A 27,050-nucleotide genomic window follows, 5' to 3' on the forward strand; every position below is an offset into this window, starting at 1 on the left:
ATAAAATTCATGGGCCGGATTAGTAGTCCGAATTTGGGCCATTTGGGCCTACAATTCTTTGGTGACTTTGAATGATGCGATCCATATAATTACGTATATTGCGGCTATGCATCATCAAGAATCGATTACCTGACAATTCCAATGCCTCCTTCAAGAAGTATCACAAACTTCTCAGAAAACTTGATGAGTCAGTGGAAAGTGAACCTCAGCAATCTGAAGTGAAACAGTAGTATTAATTCTCTCAAAGCAATCGGATCTAACAAGCATTTCCCTATTACAGAAGAAGATCACAACTCTCGAGAAAACAAAACTATGTACACACACAATTTTGCTTGAAGTACTTTCAAGCATCATACATACAACAAAACAATCCTAGCTTCGAGAAATATGGTGAAAATACATGGATATTCCAGCTGGCCTTGATCCGAGTTCAAGCAGTCATCTACAGAGATGTAGAAATGATGAGTTGTTGCAGTCTGGGGAAGCAGCTGGTGAAAAGAATGTGAGCAATCAGGCAGAGAGATTCTTCTCCCAGATTCTGGAACCTCATTTGGTTGGAGATGGTCTGTTCTTTCTGCTGCTATATATGGAATCTGGGTTGTCACTTTTGTCTGTGTCGGAACCCTCCCTCTGGGAATCTATCTCCATGCCTCCTGCACGATTTCGACGGCGTCTCCGGTCCTGCAGACTCAAATAGATTTGATTAGAATGATTCCATGGTATGGCGCAAATGTCAGAATCAGTTTACTTCAAAAAGCAATTTAAACTACAATCAAATATAAGACAAAATAATTATACCTCACGTGGTATCGGCTCATCAGAGTCCAGCATTCGGACAACCTGACCCATCTTAGGTCTCTTCTCTGAATCAGGATCAACGCACCTCAAAGCAGTCAAAAGGGCACGTTTAAGTGCTCTTGTAGAGGGTCTTGTTTCTATATTTGGATCCACTACTTCCTCTGACCGCCTACTTGCAACCATCATTTTGAGCCAATCAACTAGATTTACCTGCAATAACATTGTGTCTAAACGTAACCACGAAGTGGAAGTAGCACCGGCAAAAATAACGACATATAAGAAATACATACATATTGTCAATGGAAACAGCTTAAAGCATAATCTTTTTACTATGCCCTATACCTTGTGAAAGTCTTAAAACTTGAATGTGCAATAGAAAGAGGAAATTATGGGAATACTTCAGCTTCCACAGAAAGAACATTGAACAATAGCAACCAGCCATAATATCAAACTAGATGTATCTTTCTTCATTATTGAGCAAAATTTAGGGCAATATAACTAGTCAAACAAACAGCAATCATATCTCTTTTCCTTTTTCTTCAATAATTCTCTAGGTCTCCATCTACCTTTTATCTCACCACTAAAGGTGCTTATTAAAGCTCTGTTACATGAATATTCGGTAATCATAGTTGCAGCAAAGTAAATGTTTAAGTAGAATGAGCCCATAAATGGCAATATGAGTGCAATGGATGAAATGACCACGTCAGAGATAGTTAAAAATCAATTTGCGAACTCATATTGAGGATAGGGTCTAAAGATAGTTCAGTCAATCATTCATATATGTAGTAAAGTAGGCAAAAATAGACATATAACGAGTCAAACAGAACAAAAGGCAGCAAGTATGAAAACAGAATCACATTTCCCAAACAAAAATTAGGACATGTCAAGTACAAAAAACATTACATAGAAGTGGGAAAGAAAAGATCGAAAAGGTTAACTTTTACATCACAGTTTGATATGTTCTTTGTGGAAGACTTCTGGTAGTGAGCACAAACGATGAGTGAAACTCCAGAAGAACACAAAACAAATTCCATCACTAATATGGATCAAGTAAATATTACTGCTCTATCCAGTCGAGTTCATTTTCATTCGAAAATCTTTTAAAATTTGAAGCAAATAGGTAGGACGATCAGATTGATAGAGACTAAGGAAAAGAACAAAAAATGAAACATTAATAGATGCAGATAACTAAGGTTGGTCAGTGGTAGACAACCAGCAGTCTGCAGAACTCGCCCCATTTTAACTTGTTAGTGAAGAATAAGCATGATGTGGAAAAAGCAGTCACCCACGAATACCTCATTTGCAGGGCGCCCATAATCAACAGGATCCCTCCCTGTAATTGCTTCTAGAAGAACAACACCAAAACTGTATACATCACTCTTTTCATTTAGCAGTCCAGTATTTGCATATTCTGGTGCCACATAACTGCAAGTGGGAGAAGTTCATAGTGCTAATCCATGAAAATGGATAATCCGATTCCATTAGTAGTTCCTTTGGAACAGCAAAAATATATACATTATGGGTACTTACCCAAAGGTTCCCATAACTCGAGTAGTGATATGACTTTTACCAGCTCCCAGCAGCTTGGCCAAACCAAAATCAGATACCTTAGCATCAAACTCGTCATCAATCAATATATTACTGGATTTGATATCTCGGTGCACGACTTTTGGTTCAATGGCCTCATGTAAATAAGCAAGACTGCCACAAATATGTTACATTCTGATTAGATTATAAGTGAAAGAACTTTTCTTTGAAGATAACATTCCGGCATTTATGCCAAAAATAAATAGTCAAGACAACCATAAAGTCGTAAGTTGTGGTGTTTAAATTTGAAAGACAAAGAAATTCCTCAATTCTCATAGAATGTGATAAGGAAATAGATTTGAGACTGCAACATTCTCTAGGACATCAAACATATGCTTATAACCAATGCTTGTAATCTAATTCTAAAAAACATGTGGCAGGAGAAATTTTAAGTACAATTAAAGAGTTGAGTAGCAGAAGCAGAAACAGAAAGAAATAGAACAAAGAAAAGTAGTATCTTATCAAAACTAAAAAAGAAAGAAAAAGACTCACGCCTTAGCAGTGCCCAAAAGTATCTTTATGCGAGCCTCCCAAGTGAGAGAACCCCGCTGACGCATAGCTCCATGAAGCCATTGTTCTAGATTTCCATTGTTCACATACTCATAAACTAGCATCCTGAGTAGTTGAGAAATACAACCAAAGAGACATTAGGATGGTCATTGGTAATGCAGTTACAGAACAGTAACGTCTAACATGATAGCAAAAATAAAGAGCTAAGAAGTGATAACTTGAACATGGCACAACAAAAGTGAATCACATACTTAATTTACTAGTCTTAGGCAGCACACTGATGACTGAACTAATATAAACACCGAAAAGAGTGTTTGAACAAGAATGTGACTCACCTCTGAGTGCCCTCCACACAGTATCCAAGAAGGCGTACTAGATTCTTGTGGCGAACATGACCAATGGCCTCAACTTCCACTCTGAATTCCTTCTCTGCTTGTCCTCTGTAATCAAACACCCAACGATGAGTAATTTTTATTCTTTGACATAATATTAAAAAAATGACAGAGTAAATTAGAGGTTTAGAGAGTATTATGCAAAGTAAACATACAGATTGTTAAGAAGCTTCTTAACAGCCACAGGAGCACCATTGATGAGTTGCCCTCGATAAACAACACCATAACCACCCTCCCCAAGTACATTATCTTTTGAAAATCGATTGGTTGCAATTTCCAAGTCCCTCAAGGTAAACCAGTGACCCCAACCAACGTAAGAAAACTCTGGGAGGCCAGTCAAAGGTGATGGAGCAGTAATAGGATAAGAGGATTGTCTACGCATGGCAACTGTCCCTGAACTTCCCTCGTCACCAGAATGGGAACTACCATCTTTCTCTACGTAATGAAATGAGTCTGAATGACTGTTCTCATCAGCATGCCTTGATTTGCCCAGGCCCAAATGGACCATAATCTTATCTGATTCATTTCCATCAGATTTATCTTGTAGTGTAAGAAGAATCCCATCACGTGCAACAAAGTCACTAGCTGAGACATGTTCAACCCTCACTTCTTTAATCTCCTTTGATACTGCTGGTATTTGACTGACTGGAAGATTGTTGGAAGCCCTCCTTGACCTCCTATGACTCCTAGCATTAAGACATATAACTAGAATGGAAAGAACACCCAGTATGGAGACCGCAACGATTATTCCGATTACAACCCATAACTTAAGGCCAAAAAGAAATGTTTTATCATATAAATGTTCCCTCAGAGATGACATATTTCTGATAGCAAAGCTCCTGCAAGATAAAGAACTGATGTAAATTATAGCTCTCTAACCACACTTAATAAGTGTATCTAAAAACAATTATCATATTTTTGGCAGAAAGAACATGCGGATTTGTCCTTAAGCAAAATTTCAGTCAAGGCAGCTACAGAAAGATGAGGCCCACTGAAAAATATTTCCTATAAACATATAGACATTATATTTCAATTGGATACAAAACCAAAAAAAAGGAACATGATGAAAGTAAATCGTAGACACATCCCTCAACATCATCACTAAGAGATTTCCAGAATGGTATCTATAGTATCCGACAAAATCATTTCTAGTCATGACACTTGTTGCGAGTTCAACTTGCAAAACTGATGGAAACATAAGTGTGTGAAACAAAGCACAAATGCACATGCTTAAACTATATATTGGATATGAAAAATTTTAGGATTTCAAAGAAAAACAAAATATCAGTTGCCTATTACTACATAACCGTAAATAGGGATGCTAAGAACATAACTAAGAACTTTTGATGGAAACACAAAAGTCTTAGCTTGTCAAATGCTCATTAAACTTCCATAATCATCACAGACCCTCTTACAAGGAAAGCACAACAGTGGAGACAGCACACATAGAAGGAATAAAATTTAACAAGCACACATGCAAAAGAAAAAGGAACATGCACAGCTTGCAGCTGAAACAATAGATACACTCTTAAAATATCCCCCTCCCCAAAAAAATTCTTTTTCCAATACTGACAAAGCTATAGAATAAGCAGACACCTTCTCTCTGTATAGTAAGCTAGTTTGTAGAAAATAAAGCAAGAATTCAGTGAACAAATTAGCATTCTCCCATGAATTTAGAACCTTATGGAGACTTGTTACCAGCAATCTCAATTCATTCACTAGTTAGTGTTGCCAAAGCAGCGACAACAAGCAAATAAAACTACGAAACGAGCATTCCTAAAGAAGACTTCCATGGCAAGACCACACCTAGAGGATGAAAAGAACACGATCCTACTCCACAAAAGGAAGCTTTAAGTAAGAACTGCAATTTCGACAGCATGAGATATTATTTCATCCAATCGAGCCAGGGCACAACAAATCTGAGTTCTCCAACTCCCCATACATACCTTGTACCTCCGGATCTCCAGCAAGATCGAATTTTCCCGCCCTTTCGTCCCTCGTTCCACAAAATTCAGCAGTCCCGGGCCAAGAACCGAGCCGACGGAGGGCAGCGGAGACGCCGAAAGCTACAGCACCATTTGCCTCATGGAACCAGATCCGGGGAATAGGGGAGGCTCAAGAAGCGATTTGCGGAGCCGTTCGAGAGAAGCGATGCCTCAGATCTAAGCCGAAATGGAGCTTTGGGACGGGGCAGCAGCTCCTCCCCTGAAATCCCAACCTTGAATCTCGCTTTAGGAGAAGCAGGATGGGAAGAAAGGTGGCGCCTTGGATTTGTAGAAGGGGAGGGGAATGGGACATGAGAGAGGGAGAGAGAGAGAGGTGGAGGTGAAGGTGGAGGGAGGAAGAGGGAGAAGGCGAGATGGAGTTATCAACGGTAGGTGGCAAATAGAATTAGAGAAGGAGAAGGAGGAGGAAGAGGAGGAGGACGAGGCGTTGGAGGCGAGACGGGGGAGGTGGACGAAGAGATGCTTCCGAGTGCAGTAAAAGGGTTGGCCAAAAAGTGGTGACGTGGAATTGTCGGCTTTTTTTAATTTACACCTAATCTGACACACAGTTAAAATATCTGCCACATTTTCAAAAAAAAAAACGAATAACATAAAAATAAATATTTATATAACATGATTTACATTATAAATATGATAATTCAATTACATTAATCTATCATATATCTATTTTATTTTTTTAATTTTTTTTCCTATTTTTTATAATTTGTTGAATTTTAATAATGACATTTGTGAATATGACTGTTCTCTGACTACTTTGTTATATTTTGTATATTTTGGAATGTAAATGAGAAGGAAGAGAAAATATATAAATGTTCAAAAACTTAGAGGAAAAATAATCAAATCAGACAATGATTTGATTATCTGTGATATTTTTCATAATATTATTACATAAGAAGTTTGCTGTAAAAACATGAGAAGATAAAAAAGAAATGGAATTAAAAGATTAAAGAACAGTAGATGATTAGATTGAAGACAAATGGGAGGAGAATTGGAGAGAAGTTATAAGGTAAAATGAGTTCTTTTTTTCCCTTTTAATGGAACATTAGAAAAAAATAATTGTCCTTTTTTGTTTTATGTTCATTGACTTTTTGTTTTTGATTTTTGGTTACTTGAAATACAGATATCAAATGATATAAAAGCATACTTTTCTTTTAGTATAAGACGATGGAGATATGATTAAAAAAAATATAGTAAATAATGGTCATATTAGTGTAGTAAGATATAATGGCTATAAACAATGATAAACAATGATAAACAAACATAAACCCTAAAAACATACTTTTCTTTAGTATAAAGCAATGAAGATATGATAAAAAGATATATAGCAAATAATAGGCATATTACTGTGGTAAGGAATACTTTGTTTATCATAAAAGTTTATCTGAAAGTAAAAAAAAATTACACATTTTATATGCATCAATTATTATTCATTCCTGTCTCATTGAAATTTTAGCACTGTATGGTGTTTGTCCTAATCAATGAAGAGAAATGTGTCTCCCAAAGAATACTATTTGGCTCCACCTCAACATTCCTATCAAACTACATCCATATCAGTTTACTAAGCCAAAAAAGGAATCATACCACATATTAGATCATTTGGAAGAAACTAAGTTGGCCATTTAGGAGAGTGTGATATCTCTATCCTAGTCTACAATCCAATAATATGAAATTATATTAAAAAGATATAAAAATATTAGGATAATATTTCTCATGGTTATAATTTCTTTTTGACTATCTTGTATGTGATAGCCCAAAATTAAGTTAATCAAAGTAACCAAAGTAGCATCATTATTTTATTTACAATCTTTTAGTATTTGATTTAGAATGTTGATTTAGCACTCTGAAATATTATGATTTAAAATATATATATATATATATATATATATCATTTTAGATCATATGTATATATTGGCAACTTTGTAGGGTGGAACTAACAAAAAGAATAGGAGGATGGAACCAAAAGGATGGTGAGAGATTAAGCAGTAGTACCAGCATATGAAAGCAATGTGCCTTAAAATGTCAGCTACCCTTTGAGTGCTTTTACACAGGAATGTGTTCCACATAGCACTCAGTCTTACTTTTATGTTGTTGGTTTGCTTCATGAAATGGATGCTGAGTCTTCAAGGCAATGCATTCCTGGCTTAGTCCATATGGTTTTCTGGTCATGGAAGTACCAATGGTGACCATGAACTGCCTTTCTTGTACTTTGCAGTTCATTCCTCTTGTTTTTTGATCTAGTTGATGCTAATTTATCTCCAGCTCAAAAGACTCCAAAGCCTCCTTAATGCTTGCACTTGAAAGAGAAGAGAGAGAGAGAGAGAGAGAGAGAGAGAGAGAGAGAGAGAGAGAGAGATTTCATTATCAATGTTGATTCTTGATGGATTATTATTATCAGCTGTGGTGGGGTAGACAAGCTGATCAACAAAAGGATTAGACATTATTAAAATTCTAATAGGAGTGGTTTTATATGCAATGCTGATGATTAAGAACATATTTTTCATTAAGATTTGACTAACAGCAAGGCTTAAATCAAATCCAAAGGCTCTTCTGACCTTATTATTCTTGTGAGATTTGAGTTATTTATCCTGCTGAAGTGAGAAGTCAAATATCTTTGACTCATATAAGCCTAAAGTTCTCATACTGCTGAACACTCTGCAAGTATAGACTTCCATTTTGGTGTCAACTGAGGTTGTGGTGGAACTCAGAATTGTCCTGTTCAAGCATGATGTGTTTAAGGGCAAGTTTGAGGAGCAAAATGGTCATCCTTTTCTCCCAGCACTGTTTCAAAGATCTTGTTTTGTCTGGTGAATCCTAGGAAAGTATTATTCCAAGTTAATTTATTTTGCCTAACCCTTTCAAACCTTGAAAAGGAAGAAGAAGATCATATTTGACTTTGCAATGAAAGTTGCAGTAAATACAAATATTCAAAAACTTATATAGTTGGTATGGAGATCACATTACATCATATTTGGGTCCTTTAAAAGGTTAAGGAAGGGTTCATCAACTCTCCTGTGGTGCCATATATGCTCTCTGTCCATTAATCCTTCATGCTGATTTATCAAACCCTAGATGGAGGTGTGATGTGTTCAGGTATATTTGAAATGTATATAATTTGGATTAACTTTACTATAAGTATATTTCAAATATGTTCAAGTAAATTAAATATATGTCCAAATTTCTATCTAGTCAATATTGTGTTTGTGACAATATCATTTTTTTTTTAAATATAGATGGAAGGTTCAAACCTCATATGAATATGAATTGCATTGTTGTCTTATTTGTTTCTAGTAAGAATTTGTAACTTTGTTAGTCCTGTCTTTACCCTGTCTAATTTAATGTCCTCATTATGAAAAAGATATCAAAATCCATGTTTCCTTAATTGAAAAAACAAGTGAAGTTTATTGTCCAAAAAATAATTTTTCTCCATATATTTGGATGCAGAAAAGGTGATTTGCTTGTAGAATTTTCAAGAAACATACAAGGGTGAGAGACCTAATTTCCACAATATTAATTAGATTTGAATATAATTAGAAGATTAAGCTATGGTTAAGGTAGCAATTTATGAAGATAATGGTGCTTAACTACAATACCTTCTTCCCGTATTTTATTTTATTCATTAGAAAAAAAGAATTATACCTATTTTCTCTTTTTTTTCTGCCCTCATATAATTAATAGATATCGCCCCAAAAATAAACCACACGAACGCAAATCATCCACCGATCGACAAGAAATTAACTCATCTCCGCTTTCTAATCGTCGTCCTCAACCAAGAACGGAGGGTCGATGCGGTCCCCAAGATCCATGGACGACTTGGCCGAGACCGGCGGCACGGCGTACCTGGCGGAGAACCCTCGAATGACGGTGTCACCGTCCGAGTCGCTGTCCTGGCCTTCGTCGAAGTTGAGGGCGTAGCTCATGGGGTCGTAGCCGAACCTGCGGCCGTGCCGGGGCCGGCAGCGGAACCGGCAGACGAAGGTCTTCCACCGGGGGCCGGCCACGGGCTCGGACCACTCCCTTGCCTTGAGGAGAGCCTTCCAGCCTCTGCTCCACCACCGGCGCCTCGTGGTAGGGCATCCCCCGTCGCTCCGCTCCGCCGCCGGGGGACGTATCCTCTCCCAGGACTTGCGGGCCCGCGATGCGGCGCAGGGCACCCAGAAGCAGCAGCAGCCGCACTTGGAGAACTGTTCCTCGGCCGCGGTGGGCATCGCCGCGTCGTCCGGAGCCGGCGAGTGGTTGGCCGAGTCCATCCCCCTTGGGACGGATCAATGAGAACCAAAACGAGAATGCGAGCAGACATGCTGCTATATATATAGAACAGCATTTATTACATGTTTCTGTCTCGAGCTGGACAGCAAATTGAGAAAGTGGTGGGGGGATTTCCGGAAAGCCCAAGAGAACAAATACGGAAAGAGGGGGGCATTTCCGGAAAAAGCTAGGGCGAATTGTAAAAAAAATTATAATTTTGGTTTTTTTTAATGTTTCTATTTTGAAATATGCTCAAACAGTATTTCTATTTTTTTAAATAATATCAATCTTAAACAATCGCTTGAGTTCACATGATGAAATCTAATAAAAATATTATTTAACTTATTTTATATTTATCAATCGATACGATCTATGCTATACGGTATTTCATCTTCGATTGTTACATATTCTATTGTTCTTATCACAATATACTCTATAGCCCCTAAGTATTATCGACTTTGTGCATCATTATGTTTAGAATCAAGGTTTGATGCTTATGAGTGTTGAGCTTTTATTCTATCGGTATCACAAGAAGGGTTCTAGGTTCAAATATTTTATACTTTCGGATTCTAAAACTAAAGTGGCAGCTAACATTGTTTGTGATAGAGCTTCGATGATTATTTAAGATATGTCTTTAATTTTATAAAAGTATTTGTTAGGAAATCTAAACTTTTGATTTATTGTGTCGCTAGGGTTGTAGGGTTGCATTGATCTTTACTATTCTGAACAAGGTATTGAAACCTTATTATTTTACTACTAATATTTTGAGCATTCTTTATAGAAATAAAATTTTTATCTAGAATAATGTGTTATTTTTATCTTTTTTTTTATTTATTTTAATAAATTATAACTCATCCATGTAATATATATATATATACACATATATATATAAGATTATCACATCCTTTTTTTATATAATATAATTTGATCCTAACATATATTTGATATTTAATAACTGTGGTTTTGTGAGCACATCCTATGCTTTAATATGTTAAATGAAGTAGAATCTTTAAGATTATAGAAATTATTTATTCTTATATTAAATTAAAAAAGTAATATAATGATATTAATAATATCATTTGATAAAGTAAGTACCTTATTTTGAAATCAAAATCAGATTTATTATTGTAGCTTCTAAATATCATAATCATAACTTTTTATTATTTATATATTATTAAAAAATAAATCTTTTTGTGTTATATTCTTATGAGACACCAAAATGTTGAGGTATCGGACATTATGGTACCTAACAGTTGAGGTATTTTTGAGATATATTTATTTCATATATGCCAAACAAATTATAGTTTTCTTTGGGATAAATACTTAATAAACATATCTTAAAACACTTGGAGGTTCGTGACGTTAGTAAGAGAATATGATTTGGCTAATGCAGACCATAACATGATGCCCAAGTAATATGAAAAACATTTATATCGACGGCATAAATATATGGTCTATAAATCTATCCTAACAAAATAATATATACACAACGGAGTCATATGAAAAAAAAAAAAAAAAAAAGAGATTAAGAGCTATTGTGCAAAAGAGATTTTAAAGATAAAAATAAAAAAAAATCAAAGGAGAAATTAGATAAGAACAAGGAGGTAGACGCCGAAGGATTTGTGGATCTTCTCCCTGTTGAAATTTTGTACGATAAAATTTTTTATTCAAAATTGTGCATCTTATAAGACTTATCAAAATATCCTAAATTTTTAAAGGTATCCGGATCCATAGACATATTTTTTTTATTTAAAATTTTTTTATTCTTTGAATTATTCGGTTCTTGCACAATGTCTTTTTTTTCTCATTTTTTTATTTTTTAAAAAATTCATGAATATTTAAGCTTCCAATTATGTTACAAACACCTGAGAATGGGTGGAGGTCAACGTCAGGGGGCGTGGAAACAGCTGTAGAGTGATGGCCGGCACAGAAATAGGTGGATGGAGTGCAATGAATTGAGGAGGGTGTTTTGATATTTGTACATGCGGGTCGTACTGGCGCGTCTCCCGTGGTCAACTATTAAATAATTAATATTTATTGTATAATATAAAAAATCGAACATAGTGATTATATATATATATATATATATAGGGCGATTTTGTTATTGATCTCACTAGATTTAACTTTCGCACAAATATATTCCTATCCTTGGCTGTGCTTGACTGCCATTTTAAATTCCAGTTTACACTAATACTTGTGATGGGAAGAGCATTAAGGTATTTTATATTTTTACGTACCTTTAAAATTTATCACGGTTAGGAAAAGTCTATCTTAGTTTTCTTAATGGGAGGAGTATATATTTACCTAAATATTTTTATAGGGTGTAAGGTTACTGTTACCAAACTTTGCAAGGTATTTATTCGCGGAACACCTTCCAAGATTCTAAGATTAGGAGTAGAAAATTAAGAGGAATGAAACATTTTCCTATTACGGATTTGTATCGACATCTGTATATAATTAAATCTTTTTAACCCCATAGATATAATTAATGAGTGAATGAAGCATATATGCACTACTTAGAGAAACATGAAAATCGAGCAGCTTGTTCTAATACTGAAAGCTATTAGCTGTGTTTGACCCATGTGTTCGCCGATTCTTCCTTCACCAAAGAATAAGTTTAATTGCAGCATTATAATAACAGTAATTGTACATTTTTTGTGGAAAAACAATCGAATTAAGTATTACTGTGGAAGAAGAAATCTATATTGCACCATGAGCAAAATATTCAAACATCAGGTGAATTTACACAAAAGACGTTTCTGAACACACTGCACTGTAACATATCTCAGATAGAATCAAAACCTCAACATTGTAAACGAATAATTACAACTAATAAAAAGATGAGAAATGAGAGCGAAGCCCATTTTATGATAAAACAGGCTCACACGGCTGGATCTAGCAGATGCTTGTATTCCCCAGATATATAAAAGCTTCTGCATGTGGAACGCAATCATAGCAAATGGGTGCAATATATGCTACTTCTGCTCTGTGGGTTGAATCAGCTAAAAAACAAATGGCCAAAAAGCACCAATACAATCGCATCCATCCATCTAGAATAATATATATGGATATCTAATGTCAATCAAATGATGGCCACCTAGTATCTATACATCGATGAACTGCCTTGTGGTGGAGCAGGTGGCAACCTGTTAGGCGTCCGACGACTACCAGAGTTTGCGCCCGAACTTGCATCGCCATTTTGGGTTGGGTAACCATGGCGACGACTGCTGGACCTTGATGATTCGGTGTATGAGCCATCAACAGTTCCATTTGATGCAGCATCAAATGCCGATCTCCAATCATCACCTGGAGAAACATTTGTCCTTGGGCTGCTTTCTGCAAAGAATATAGCGGCAAGTACATTTACATTCCGATTTCAATCAGTCTAGCATGCAAAGAGAAAATAGTTGAGGAAATTTCTCAAAGAAAAATGTGTCAGGATAGGCAGTATTCTCTGGTTAATGAAACATGACACTAAAACATTTAGTCTGTTGTGATTCATTCATGTACTGCGACTGAAAACTGAAATTACAAACTGAAGTGTTCCTTTTGACACTAATTGCAATCATCTTCATGATATCTAATGGGTAAACTATATAACAAGCAAATAAATATCAAATAGGATCCAGCCACCAATCCTTTCTTTAAAGCAAGGCTTGGGACTATGGTTATGTACTATCTCACGCATTAACTTGGGGCTAAACAAGCAACAGAGGCCAAAAAAAAGTTTACCTGTTCCAGAGTTACCATCTGACCAACTAGCAGCTGCTGCTCGGTTGTCATGGATGCTTAGCTGGCGTGTAAGTTTCGAAAGAAGAGACGACTGCCTTTGGAATCGTTCTCGTCTACGCTTCACATTTGTGTCCTCCTGGAGTAGTTCTTCAATCTTTGCTGTGCTTTGAGCACTAAACAAAAGAAAACAAATCCCATTATAATAATATGTGACTGTTAAATTTGGAGATTGCCTGGTTCGACAGGTATAAGCACAATCTTAATCACAACTATCAATCTTTACAGCAATAAAGTAACATAATAGGAAAATCACCTTTCATATTACAGTCTTTAATATATTGTTTCATGACAAGCTCTATGACAAATAAAAAGACTATTAACATCATCAGCATCCCAAAGCCTATTTCCATCAGGATATTGTAAGTGAGAATATGGGGAAATCTTTTATCAGCTGGGAACCCGATTCCAAGTTAGCAACTAACTCCGAGCCAAGGGAAAATTAAGCATAACATGTAACCTGGTTACATTTGGGAGCCTACCTTACCTGTCACAGTATGGAAGTATGAAGAAACCTAGAAATTTAACCTATGCCTGCAAAGAGTTCTACTCATAAGCCATTTGGTACATGGTTTGAGATCCGAAATGAAAAAGGAATTGAATTATGTGAAATAATAAATGGAATGGTTGGTTCCTCTCGTACAATTAATTCCCAACAGGATGAGAGTGGGAAGAATCAATAGTTATTAGTCTTTGTTTGTGAATACAGAAAGCGATCTGAATTAAACCAAACTTAAATAATCTTCATATTCTTGAACGACAAAAATTAAATTATACTAGTAATTGACAACATCGAGTCAAAATGTAATATATGCAAAAGAAACTTGATTACACAAATCAAAATAGTTAAATATAAAAAAATCTTATATTAATTTTAAACATGAACTCTCAATCATCCATCAATTGCTTCCTATCTTCAGCTGAAAGCAGACATGGCTACACAACGAAACTTGCCAACCTGACATACATGTCAATGAGAGAGTTATTTGACATACATGATATGGTTGGTTTGACAACCAAAATTTATGACTGTCAAACTAAACTTGCCTAACTTGCCAAACAGTATGGATATGTTCTACTGCTTTTGCTGCTGATATGTATGTCAGATAACTAATCAAGTCCTATCCAACCAGGACAAATTTCCAGGAATAGTTTAAAACATTAGTTGATCTTTTAGGAGCAACAAAATTTATTGTTTTATGACCCAACCAAAACTCAGCCCAGGGTTCAACATATAGTTACAATATACCCCAATATTACCATATTTTTGTGGTCTAGTTTTTGATCCTCCAAGCAAAAGCTAACAGAATGGCAAGCAACCAACCTTACAGAGCTATATAGCTGATTTAACATGTCTTCCTTCGCTTTCTCAACTTGACAAAGCACAACGGCCTGCTCAATCAGAAAAGAGATAAAAGAGCTTATAATCTGAAGAGTTGGTGTACAAAGACCTAAAAACAATATGGTTGTTACCTTTGGAACATTTGCAGCAAGGCTGTTCAAGACTGCCTCCACATAACCCCGGACTTCTTGAGACATCCATCGAAGTTCTTCTTCTGGATCAGCTGGCTTTCTAGTCATTGTGTCCTAAAATTCTGCATGTTAGTTTGAGTTCCAAAACTCAAGATAACTGCTGACATGTTGCAAAATAAATTTGAAGTGCAAAGTTACGGTTAAGCATAACTTTATGATTAATCAAGAATGGAGAGATGTCATGAACATACCAATCAACGACTGCACAGATGTTAAAATAGCATAGCTTTGACCATTGACATAGAAAGCAGAAATAAAATTTACTTGCAGTAATTCTGCAAGCTCATACATTTCCAGCTAAAAGATGTTATATGGTTTATATGGTGTTTAAATTCTCTATAGAAATACTAAAGGACTTTTTTTTCCTCCCTAACTAAAAAAAAAGGTATTCCATCATAGCATTACTTACTAGTGAGCCATCAGAATGACTTTGTCTAATTGCAGGACTAGCTTCAGAATCAGTTGCCCCCTTCAGAGGAGCTCCCCTAGAACCAGTGATCTTTCGTATCTTATTCACCCATTCGACTTTGTCAGCCATGTTCTCAGCCTTTAATACTACAGCACTGTGAGCTGAAAACTCAAAAAAAATCATGAATTAATAGAAATAACAAATATTTAGGGTATTCACTCAATTAGTGTTATGTTCACAAAGCATAACATAGTTACCTTTTAAAACAGTCTTGTATGCAACCTTGCTGGTTATCTTGAAGACAAGACTTGGACCTTTTTCTGGACCATTTGCCTTTTTGGAGTCCTTGGAACTTTTAGGAGGTTCATCTTCCTCTGAAAGATCTTCAATGTTACATTCCTGCAGAGCATATCTACTTATTAGCAAAAGTACAAGGATATTGACAATGTAGAAAAGCAGCTGCTGAGACTAGAAAGCTTAAACTTTTAAGACTAAAGCAACACGACTCCCTACACATATATAGCATCAAGTTTAATGCATAATTATTAGCAACAAGCATGTGGAGCATTGCATCTCATGGACAAACTGAAAATCTTCCATTCAAAACACAAATGATTAAAGCAAAAGACAACTCAATTAGTCAATTTTTTTATGATTCTTTAATGATATTTCTCAACTATGCTTTTCCACATAGAATGAGTAATTAGTGAGGATGGTTGACTTAGGAATCTGCAATTCACATCATTTGTGGAGCATTCACCTGTGGTTATCTTGGAAGAGTTCATCAAATTTTGTCTTCCGCTACTCTCTCTCTCTCTCTCTCTCTATAAGCATAGGATTCATTTCAATTCCCAATTTTTGAATAAGTTTGATTACTTGGTTGCATACCAAGTTGTAGCCAGGTAGATTTTTCTAAAAGCTAATAGAAAGAAAGTTTGCTATATCTAATGGACTTGCTTCTGCAAACACCAAACTCTTATATTATAGTACTAGACTGCCTCGAGTTTTTGTTAACAGTGATCACCTACATCATGCAAAAAATTTTCTCAACATGTAGTGTCACAATTACACTAAGGTTACCAGTGGATATAAAAACTTGACCAACTGCACATCTTGAGCTAATAACGCAAATTTGAGTGAAATCAATCACATCACTCAAGATTATTTTTATCAGTAGTACCATGCTATTAAAAGATAAAGTGAATGACCATAGGGACTAACTTTTAGCCCTTTCACATGTACATATAGCTGTCATTCATATAAATTGTTAAATTAACGAGCTTGCTTTTGTTATTGAAACTGTGACAAAGAATTACAAAGATAAAAGTAGTACCTCCAACGTGATGACACCACGAAAGTGCCTCTCCTCCTGCTTTTTAGTGTATCCAAGCTAAAACACAACAATCTAATCAAAATATGATTTTTAAAGAAAACATGAAGTTACATTAAGAAAATAACAAAATATATAAGGTGGTAGACTAACCTTTCCGCTTTTCTCATTGAGCACAAACCATCGCCTGCTCCAGCTATTTGTCTTTGCACTTTTTTTCAGTAAGAACCCTTTTGACAGATATATACCAACAGCTAAATGACTCCACATAAAATTCAGTGTGAAAACAACCTAATTTAAGTTACAAATGATTGAAAACTAACGAGTTATTATAAAGAAAATTATGATCAAATGTATATAAAAACAATGTATTTCAACAAGAAATCAATCGGGGACAAAATTACCATGAAAGCATTGGGAACAATGGCCCATAGCTAACCCATAATGAGGAACATATTAGTCCAGAAAGGTTTAAGTTTCAAAAAGAAATTATACATTAAACCATAATTAACAACATTAAAGTAACATAAATCAAAGTGACACTTCTACAATATTTGATTAGCCCATGGTGATGAATAATAGTCAATAGTAGAATATATGGATTGTCTACAGTTATCAAAAGACATGATCAATTATTTATTGAGTTAAACAACAAAACAATAGAAAAAAACTAATTGCAAAAGAAAAGATAAAGCATTCCTCCATTATTTGTGGCAAAAACTTCATTACCTATAAAACAAAGATCTTAATAATTATATAATTTAGCTTTCAGATTCTTTCAGCAATTTTTTATACATTGGGCAAGCAGCTATACTACTCATATGAAATTATGTAATCTGTAAATGGACTGCAAGTGAAATTATGGAGTCTATTAGTTAATTGTAAAATTATCTGACCAGATAAAGCAAAACCTTCACAAGATTGTGCATTAACCTGCTATAATTTCTCCAGAAGGTCCAGCAATCTGCAAGGCTGAGCCCTCTTTTGTTTCTTTCTCTGGTTGATTTGATTTCTCCTTCATTGATTTCAAGCTACCACCTTGAGCTCCTGGCTGAGGGCTTGACGCCTAGTATGTGCAATAGAAGTAGCCAAAATTACAGCTCAAACAATTCAAAAATCACAAACATTTGAGACGCAAGAAAACAACAAAGCTTCCTTTAGAAGAACATTTGTTCAGGAAACTAGATTCTTATGCTTTTGCAAGAAAGAAAAGACAATATATTAGGTCATAAAGAGTTTAGAGATTAACTCTATTCAAAATGGCTTGCTCTGCTTCATTTGCTTTCTTTGATGATCGATTCTTCAGCTCCTCCTCCCTACGCTGCCTATCCATTCTGATAAAACATATTTATATTAGAAGACAGCACAAGTACAATAAATAATTGTATGCATATTTCGAGAAACATCCTCAATTGTAGAAATGTCAAGAACAACAGATCTACCAAGAAGAATAACTGAGCTTTCTGAAATAAATATTCTACTAATTTGAACTATCTATAGTGAACATCATATACTTAGTAATCAATGATAATCTAGTTTAAAAGAGAAGACAAGACAGATATTTGCAAATTTGGTAGACCAGAAGATTCACCTAGATAATAAAAGAACTTTACAATAAGCTCCAGAACCTACAATGATATAGAAGAATACCGATCACCTCTCTAAATCAACTTCTTGATAAAGAAAAAAAAAATCCCATAAAGAACATATGTCGAATTAAGCATTTGAGTTTTATAAGAATTAATGAGCATTTTTACTATTTGATTGGTCTTCTAACTGCTAAAGGAAAGAATAAGTAAATTATAATATAAGGGGCAAAACCTAAGGAAAAATATTGACATGCAAAATTGTTTAGGCCAAGCGAAAATGTTTGACTCAATGTTTCTATTTTTTTACCAATTATTAGCAACAAAAATTTATCAAAAAAAGACGAACCTCCGCTGGACTAGACGGATGAAATGTTGCGGAGGAACAAAAGCACGCTCCATGTCAACTAATGCAACAACCATCTTTTTGGCCTCGTTTTTAAAGCTTTCTAATGCAGTAGACGCAATTGCAACCACCTTTTCAAAATAAAGAAAATAAGACAATAGAAAGCTCATGGTAATAGTGTCCATGAAGTAACAATTTTCTATTATTAAACAGGACAACAGTAACAATGTTTTTACCTCTCTCTTAAATGGAGGATATTGGCCTAGGCCTGGGGTAGCATTTGCAGCAGCAGAAATTATATCTAACAGAACACGATGTACCTGTTTGACAACCATTTCAAACATGAGTAACATAGTAATTGCTAAAGCTGTCATAATAACATGCTACATAATCTATTTCTAGTGCATGTCAGCCATCAATCTACTATGTCAATGAAAGAACTGTTATGTAATAAATCATGCAGTATCAGTTATCACCATGTTGAAAATGTTAAAGGGAGTTCCTCATAAGTCTGTCATGAGTTATCACATTGAGCATACTTAGAGGAAGAAACTTCAGCTTAGGCAAATTCACAAATAAACTTCAAAACGAACACAAAAGAATATGAGTGTTCTAACCTAAAGGCAGGTAAATCCCTACTAATATATGTAGGTTGTTGCTGCAGATTTTCATCAGAGAAAAATCCAGAAAGAGAGAAAATATATGAGGGAAAATAAGTACATCAATATATAAAAATGTGCATGAACTTGTGCAACAAAAATCCAAATAAACTTGCACAAAATTCTACACCATAAAGCAGAAAATACTGATCATGGCATGAAGAGATTTGCCATTTAAAATCCACATCCAGACCAACTACAATGACAACAAAATATATTGCTCATTTACCTCATCGACACAAAGGCGTGATGGTTCTTTTGCAAGTTCTAGTACTCCTTTTATTAAAGATCTCAAACCTTTCTCTGGAGATATCAAATATGGCTGATAACCATCAGCTTCCAACACAATCTAGAACACACAATGACATCATGCAGAGTAATTAGGCAACATCCAGTTGAGTAACATAATCTTATATAAGATTGCACAGAAAGGTAGCTGTACCCTTTTGACATTATTGATATCAAAATGTCTATCTAATGGAAGCTGCTTTATTCTGCTAGGGAAATTTCCCTCAAAAGTTGCAACAACTTTCCAACCTGCACCCTGTAATTGAAACACAAGTTTTGCCATGTATTAAATGGAAGATATTACATGACGATTTGAAATAGTAATTAATAATTATTGCATCTCTGTTTTGCCAGAAAAACTTTACAAATAGAAAGTGACAAGTTTAGTAAAAACTATAGCTCGAGAGAACTCCATCAGTAAATACAAGAAAGAAATAACCTAATAAAGATGACAAAAAAGCTAGTAGCTAGTAGGTCTAAAGCAATTAAACAACAGAAATATGCTTGCACTCCTCTTGTTTTTTCTTGTCCCATTTGGATAATAAACTCAGCTACGCATCATGCTGTTACAAATTAATACAGATACTGTTAGTGGATAACTCTCTTCAGGTGCTCTATTTGTATGGTTTGGTTCATGTGCAACACAATGGTCCAGTATGTGAAAATAAGTAAAATACAGTATTATGCATATGGAAAGACCTCTAGTAACTGGGCTAGCTTTTTTGACTATGTAATCAAGGCATAAAAGCAATTGAGTTATTATGTCAGCTTGGGTTTGACTAATTGTACTATGCTAGCCTTCATTGTACGCTGACAAGAATTGAGGTGGGTTCTTCATGTGTGCCGAGATGGGCATTTGAATGCCTAGCTACTAACAAAAAGTATGGTAATATCAACAAATCATGTTTTATTCATGTTATTGACAACTAGGTTACAACCATCTCATGGAAAACGGATCATAGACCCAATAGTCTGACATCAGGAAACAAAAAATTAACAGCCAACAATCAATATCTTGGATTTATGCATTTTGTATCAATCATTAGCAAGACAATCGACAAGATTCATGACTGTTTAATGGCACCAAAAGCAACTCTACAAATATATTAGTTTTGGCTGACATGTTGTGAACCAAGTTAAGATCCAAACATTGTATCATCAGGTTGGCCAAATGAGTTGGAAAATTGATGATACTAATGCAACGGTGTAAGGCAACATCAATTATTCCTACATAAAATGCCAAAAGATGACCTTTGGCTATAGTTGATGCCTAACAAAGATATCAAGAAATTGAGCAAAGGAGATCATGATGGCTGCTAAGTGAAGGAATGATCTATACACGTAAACAAGATGGCCTATCATTACTAACCAGGTCCTCTATGTTTTTTACAACATTAACAGGCTTTTCATTAAGGTTTTTGGCATTTGACTTGTGTTTTGAGTGAGCATCATTTGCCAAATGCCAAGCTTGTAATCCATCCCTTATTGTCAAATCTGCTCAAGACAGTCATAAACCAACAAAGTAGATATTTAAGCAACCAATGAGCTTCTTCAAATTTTGGGCAACTCCCATCTCCTGACTACATTTACCGTGGTTGAGAACAGGCACCACTACTAAAGGGATCTTGAGAAAATTAGCCATATTGGCCACACTGTCCTGCGTCTGTCAATACATTCTAGTGAAAGTACAAAAACAAGTAGTCACATTACAAAATTATGAATTGACCACAAGCCTATCAAAACTCATTAGTTTTGGTCTCATGATACTTGGAAGTTTTTAACTTTTCATGTAAGTTGCATATACATCACCAGAACTCCTATTAAGTGTCATTTGAGTTTCAAAGTGTAACCCTTGATGTTGGTTCCAGACTGTCCAGCACAACAATAATTTAGCCAACAGACAATCATTTAATTATGTCTAGTTTCTCACAACCCTAAGATGTCAACTACAAGGACTTGGCAAATGTTTAGACCTCAACGATATTGATATTATGAGCAAAACAAAACAAATTTATCATCAGATTCATAATTAAAGTCTGACAACCATGTGCAAAACCTCTTGGGAACAAGTACTCATATTGAGTGAAGAGACAAAATACTGTACGTTATGTACACTATCATCATATTATTAAAAGGAATGGATCAATACATATTTTTTATCCAATAAGACGAGGCAAGAACACATTTGTTTACAGTTTTCTGAGACAATGACAAGCACATTGATAACATGGAATCCTTAGTGTATTGTGATCAAATAGCATGAGATAGCATTCAGTCAATTCTTCAAAAATTACTGGTCTACATGAAGAACGAAGCACCAATTTAGAAAAAAAAAAAATGAAGCACCAATTTAGACGAGAAACAAAAAAATTCAATTGAATAAGTAATATTGCACAAGAATCTAGAGAGACACCAATGACCAAAAACCACTTGCCACTTATGAACAAGCAAATTTCATTACAGCTAAGAGGAGGAAAGCCATAAAATACGGTGTGATGAAGGTAATATGAGAATAGATTTAGAGTAGGAGAACTGCAGCTGTATGCAAAATATCATAATAAATATATCAACAATTGTAAATCATAATTACTAACCTCACCAAGAGCAATGTGCTCCAGAAACTTATCCTCAAATTCTCGACAAAGCTGCAAGGCAATAGCCCTTGTACCTTCTGCACTCTGCACCATTTGTGCACCAAGCCTTGACAATTCATCCTGCACAATCTGGGACTTACCTTGTAGTCTGCAAGGATCAAGGCAGATAAATGGATGTCATAAACATCTATAAATATTTGAAGAAAATCTAGAAAATGCACTCGTTCACAAGAATAATAAACTTCAAAAGTCAACATATCAACCAACCAGCACAACATCTCACAAGTCCACAAATTGCATACAGAAAAGACGGTATTTCTACCGAGCTGATAAACATAAAATAGCTTAGCTTGATAGAAAGACAATGGGAATTTGCCATTTCTGAAGAGGGTTTCAAAGTTTATCAGTAAATCCACAGAAAGATTTAGGAGTTGTATCACTTATGAGAAGTCAATGCCTCGAAATAAGACATGAGGAACAATACAATTTATTGCATTTCTGAATAAAAATTCAAGTGATTAAATGTTTGTAGTTTGTATCAATTCATAACTAGCACACATGAAACTTGAAAGAATTACCAATCACTGAGAACCTAGCCAGGTTTGTCCATGTAGTGATATGGATTCAACAAGGATATCAACCATTAAATGGGGAAGATTGTCACCTTAGTTTATTCACACCTTAGAAGTGAAAGAATAAATGTGATTGTTTCTAGGATTAGATTAGCTGAGACTAGAGCATTTTGGATCACATGGTTTCAGACCTACCAAACTAATGGTTCAGTTTTTCCATCAAACCAGGTTGTGACAACTAATCAACTGTTGTGTTTAATAATTAAAACACATAAGGAAAGAAATGATATTTAAACTTTTAGATTACTTCTCAACTTCCCTATGTCATTTAAAAAATTGTCAACCAAAAAGATACATGAATATGTATATAAAATAATAGTTTAAACTTTAAACATATAATTTGTTACAAAATACATGTAACGGCATATGAAAGAAAGATTTACCCAGAAAGAATATTTGGCAGCCGAAGCTTTATTCTTGCACGTATTTGTTTCGCAAGAGTGTCAACTAATGCTACTCTTCCAAGCTTATTTTGTGGAGCTCCGGTAAGTATTGTTTTAAGACTTTCAGTCTCAGCTCTCCAAGCAGTTTCAAGTGAACTTTCAGATCCAACTCCTCCAGCTTGTGCTGAAGCAATAGAAACGGATTGACCAATCAGCGCAACCCATGGAATATCAGCAGCACTCCGTGGCCCCTGATTCAAAAGCAGAGCTTGAACCGCTGCAAGATGTTTTTGGTCCCCAGCAGCTTGATCAATCTTGCTAATAACACCAATCGTTCTTGTCCCTAAAGAACACGAAGCAGATGAGGTGCAGGTCAAAGATCTACAACAGGGAAGAAGACAACTCAATAGAAGCCCAAACGTCTATCTTTGCATACAATTTCATGTTCAAATGGATCTAAAGCTATTATACAAACAGTACAAACCTTCTCCATCAAACTCTTTAGCCAGTCTAAGAGCTCGAGAAGAAGAGATATCTGGTGCCTGAGCAGCTGGAATTATAATTAGCAATATTGCATCATTATGTGCCCCATAATCACTGACCTGAAACAAGATAATACATTCCCAAAATATTTATAAATAAATGAGCATTGCCATTAATTTTTTTAATTACAGCTGGATATAGCAATTTACCACAGAATCATCCATAGCCCGCTGGTCTAGGCCTGGTAGATCAATCAATTTCAAAGAAGGAGCTGATTAAATAAAGAAAAAAAAAACATGTCAGCTATGAATATAACTTATTTTTACTCAAAAACAACTGACAGGCATTGGTATACTAGAGATACTCAACATTGTAGAGAGCAGTAAAAGGAAAACCCCAGAAACAAAGACATGATAAAACAACTTGACTTTACTGTCTTTATACAAGAAAAGTGCAGCACCTTCTAGGAAAAGGCCAACAGTATAAAGAGATAGAGGAAGGTTGATGTATCTCGATCAAGGAGTTTAGTTTCTTTGAGTCTAGATAGAATTTTTGTTTTTAGAAATTTGAAAGTAATTTTATTGATTTTTGGATGTTGCATTTGGATAGGATGAATCTTATGCTATTGTTATTTTGGCTATATTGTTTATCACATTCAATTGCTTATCATTCAAAAACTATATAAATGATTTCTATTAAAATGACATTCAGACTATGAAATGATGATCACCATCCTGTGCAGAATCTTGGCTCCACCCCAGGTTGATATATTATACGTGCAACTAATATGTCTAAAATTCCTGCCATATATATGTATATATTCATATATACTGAAAGAGAAGTATGAAACCAAGATCTCGTAGAAATACATTTTAAGCTTAATCAGCAGTTATAAGATTGTATATCATAAACATCTATCATAGGCAAATGATATTGTATGTGAACAAACCCATAAATGGTAGGAGTTGAATGCAGTATATGAGAGCACCATTGGTGCTTCAAACATATTGGGAAGTTGAAACATATGCATTTGCCAAACAGGAGTGAAAGGAAAACAAAGAGAACATCAAATTAACTACCCAGAGAAAGTACAAAGGAATAACATATTATATAAAGCCTAGCCTTTGATGATGTTCATAATAGTTAGACAATACAAATTGTTATAAAAAACACAGAGGTTCAAGACCATATACAAAAATTGTAGCAACATAAAGTGGTGTGCCAAGTATTTAGGCCCCGAGAAATGATATGTACAATGAACAAGAGAGGATGGAAAAGCAGCCATTCACCAAGAGACCTAACAAAGTTCTAGACCTTTTTCTGCATGGTTAGGATCAAAATAACAACAGAAGGAAATTAAATTTGCAAACCTGTGCTAGTCCGAAGCTTCAAATTGATCTCATCTGCACGGCTCCTTCCTGAGCCTTTGCTGAGCCTATCCTGAAGAGAGTGCCTAAGAGCACCTGACAACAAACAGAGAAAGGTACATCAATAGGGAGCATTTCAAACCGATAAATGAAAGTTACTCCTCAAGTAGCAATACCCAAATTAATCAATGAATCCACTGTAATGTTTCAAAAGTTCTTACTTGCAGAAACCTGCTGGGATTTGTTGTCTATTTGTAATACAATTGATTTACTGCTCAACGAGCCATCTCTTTGCAGATCAACGCTTATAGGAGCACGAGTTGCACCATTTTCTCCGGTCGGCTGCATTAAGTAATCAAAGTCTGTTAGGTTTACAGCAGGTACAAACGGTGAAACACAAAATATTGAAAAGCAACCAGAAATCTAATTTGAAATTCACCATACCAGGACGGGATGTCCGATTAAACTGTTCAACACCGCTGATTTACCGGCACCCTGAAATCACGTTTCCCAGCAAGTTATGAGCACAGATAAGAGAAACAATGATCAAGAAATTGGACTTTCTAAAGGATCGTCCATGTTCTCAAGGGGTAAAGTAAGCAAGTATAAGGTCGAACAGGGGATGGGTTAGGGTCGCAGGTGTACTCACAACATTGCCAAGGGCGACGACGTTGAGAAAGGTGGACGACCTCCGCTTGTTTGATCCCTCATCGACGTCCTCGTCCGCGAGGAGCGCGGCGGCCTGCATCATGGACTCCGCGAGCTGGCTCAGTTCCTCCATTGCCTCCATCGACGGCAAAGCAAGAGAGGTCCGGGTCTCGGCAGCGATGGATCAAAGACCAAACCTCAACCCCGGGAATCACAGATTCCGCGATTGAGTCAAGAAGATAACCCGATCGGGGGGGCGAGATCCGGATCTGGAACTCCAATTCAAACCTCGGATCGAAGGAGAGGATACGGCCAGCAGAATCGGGGGCGATCAAGATCTGGGGACTTGGGAAGGCGAGGATCGGAGATCGGGGATCGGGTAATCGGGTGAGGAAGCTGAAGGGAGGGAGGGAGGGACGGCAGCTTCTTCCTCGATGGTTGAATCGGAGATGAGAGAACCAGAGAGAGAGAGAGAAAGAGAGAGAGTGGGTTTCAAAAAGGATGCGACCACGTCCGCACCCAAAAAAATAGTGGGGTCGGCCGGTAACCGGTCAATAAACAATGGCCTGCGACCGCAGACACGGGGGTTTCATTTCGTAGCCACCGACGCCTATCACACGATTGGAAGCTTTAAGATCTGCTCCCGGCTCTGTGGACGGTGGATCTGCGTCCTTCGATGCCGTATTTTAGGAGAGCAGAACCCAACAATCATGTCCAGCTCGGGATCAGGTAATGGGTCAAATGAAATAACATATTTTCTATTTTATTTTCATTTAATCTCATTAGTATTATTTTCTAAAACAGTGTGACTATGGCCATATCCTCTCTAACAATCTCATTAGATTTTACCATACATTCTATCTCTCTCGTTAGCCTTAGTTTCCATAAATTTTTGTTGATAGGCATTCTACTAGTCAATATATTATTCTTTCTATGCTTGTTAAATTGATACAATGCATTAACTTCTTCTCCCTACCTTTCTAATTCAAATACTTTGTGCCTTCTAAATTAATTTGTCTAGTAACATTGGTAATTATGGTCAATAGTTTCATGTCCAGAGCTAACTAACCATATCGGACGGCATTTTAATCACCTTTTAGTCTCTCATTCTTTATAGTATGAATCATTCGTACCTTCTAAATAAGTTTATCATAAATTATAAGTAAATTTATTATCAATAATTGAATATTAAGTTTTAGCCTTTGAATATTTATGTCAGAGATATTTTTAAAACAAAAAAATTTATTAGAATAATTTTTGGTAGTTATAATTACTACTTGGTGAAGAGTTATATCTCTTGGATTATACCTTATAATTAATGTGACGTTTGCTTTATCTTATCTATCTCGATCATATATTTTCTTTGGTATGACCGGTCTGCTTTCTTTTTCTATTGAAGTGTTGAAGTGTTCTTACCATCTTAGCACGTGTGACGCACGTGACTTCGATTTAGAACCTTGAGCTC

At 35.6% G+C, this 27,050-nt stretch overlaps 3 protein-coding genes across 3 annotated transcripts; all 3 read right to left on the reverse strand.

Annotated features, from left to right (window-relative positions):
* Window positions 1-214: 214 nt before the first annotated feature.
* On the reverse strand, window positions 215-5,725 carry LOC135610765 (probable receptor-like protein kinase At2g42960). The gene is made up of 8 exons (XM_065105674.1): window positions 5,234-5,725; window positions 3,443-4,126; window positions 3,231-3,335; window positions 2,878-3,000; window positions 2,329-2,499; window positions 2,094-2,223; window positions 799-1,008; window positions 215-681 (listed from the first exon to the last, which is right to left on the reverse strand). Exons 2-8 carry the CDS (start codon window positions 4,105-4,107, stop codon window positions 547-549), a joined length of 1,539 nt encoding a protein of 512 aa, XP_064961746.1. The 5' UTR covers window positions 4,108-4,126; window positions 5,234-5,725; the 3' UTR covers window positions 215-546.
* Window positions 5,726-8,871: 3,146 nt separating this feature from the next.
* On the reverse strand, window positions 8,872-9,621 carry LOC135609188 (uncharacterized). Its single transcript, XM_065102283.1, has one exon. It carries the CDS (start codon window positions 9,538-9,540, stop codon window positions 9,043-9,045), a length of 498 nt encoding a protein of 165 aa, XP_064958355.1. The 5' UTR covers window positions 9,541-9,621; the 3' UTR covers window positions 8,872-9,042.
* Window positions 9,622-12,212: 2,591 nt separating this feature from the next.
* On the reverse strand, window positions 12,213-26,071 carry LOC135610766 (dynamin-2A-like). Its single transcript, XM_065105675.1, has 22 exons — window positions 25,587-26,071; window positions 25,382-25,432; window positions 25,159-25,279; window positions 24,941-25,033; window positions 23,780-23,841; window positions 23,572-23,689; window positions 23,088-23,430; window positions 22,073-22,220; window positions 19,633-19,734; window positions 19,420-19,539; window positions 18,768-18,851; window positions 18,535-18,662; window positions 17,849-17,933; window positions 17,533-17,665; window positions 16,753-16,829; window positions 16,603-16,659; window positions 15,527-15,668; window positions 15,270-15,430; window positions 14,801-14,914; window positions 14,652-14,719; window positions 13,271-13,443; window positions 12,213-12,874 (listed from the first exon to the last, which is right to left on the reverse strand). The coding sequence occupies exons 1-22, from the start codon at window positions 25,725-25,727 to the stop codon at window positions 12,636-12,638; spliced, it is 2,760 nt and encodes a 919-aa protein (XP_064961747.1). The 5' UTR covers window positions 25,728-26,071; the 3' UTR covers window positions 12,213-12,635.
* Window positions 26,072-27,050: the final 979 nt, after the last annotated feature.

This window comes from Musa acuminata, chromosome BXJ2-4 (assembly GCF_036884655.1).
Source record: "Musa acuminata AAA Group cultivar baxijiao chromosome BXJ2-4, Cavendish_Baxijiao_AAA, whole genome shotgun sequence".
NCBI lineage: Eukaryota > Viridiplantae > Streptophyta > Magnoliopsida > Zingiberales > Musaceae > Musa > Musa acuminata.

Bases quoted from the DNA above. Each gene is read 5' to 3' on its own strand.
- LOC135610766 (XM_065105675.1), bottom strand. From the start codon at position 25,727: ATGGAGGCAATGGAGGAACTGAGCCAGCTCGCGGAGTCCATGATGCAG. The intron at 22,221-23,087 runs GTAAATCTTTCT...TGATCCTTGCAG, and splicing joins CTGCCAAATATTCTTTCTGG to ACTACAAGGTAAGTCCCAGA. The intron at 19,735-22,072 runs GTTAGTAATTAT...TTTCAATTACAG, and splicing joins AGCACATTGCTCTTGGTGAG to GGTGCAGGTTGGAAAGTTGT.
- LOC135610765 (XM_065105674.1), bottom strand. From the start codon at position 4,107: ATGTCATCTCTGAGGGAACATTTATATGATAAAACATTTCTTTTTGGC. The intron at 3,336-3,442 runs GTATGTTTACTT...GTTTGATTACAG, and splicing joins AAGAAGCTTCTTAACAATCT to AGGACAAGCAGAGAAGGAAT. The intron at 682-798 runs GTATAATTATTT...TTGAGTCTGCAG, and splicing joins ATGAGCCGATACCACGTGAG to GACCGGAGACGCCGTCGAAA.
- LOC135609188 (XM_065102283.1), bottom strand. From the start codon at position 9,540: ATGGACTCGGCCAACCACTCGCCGGCTCCGGACGACGCGGCGATGCCC.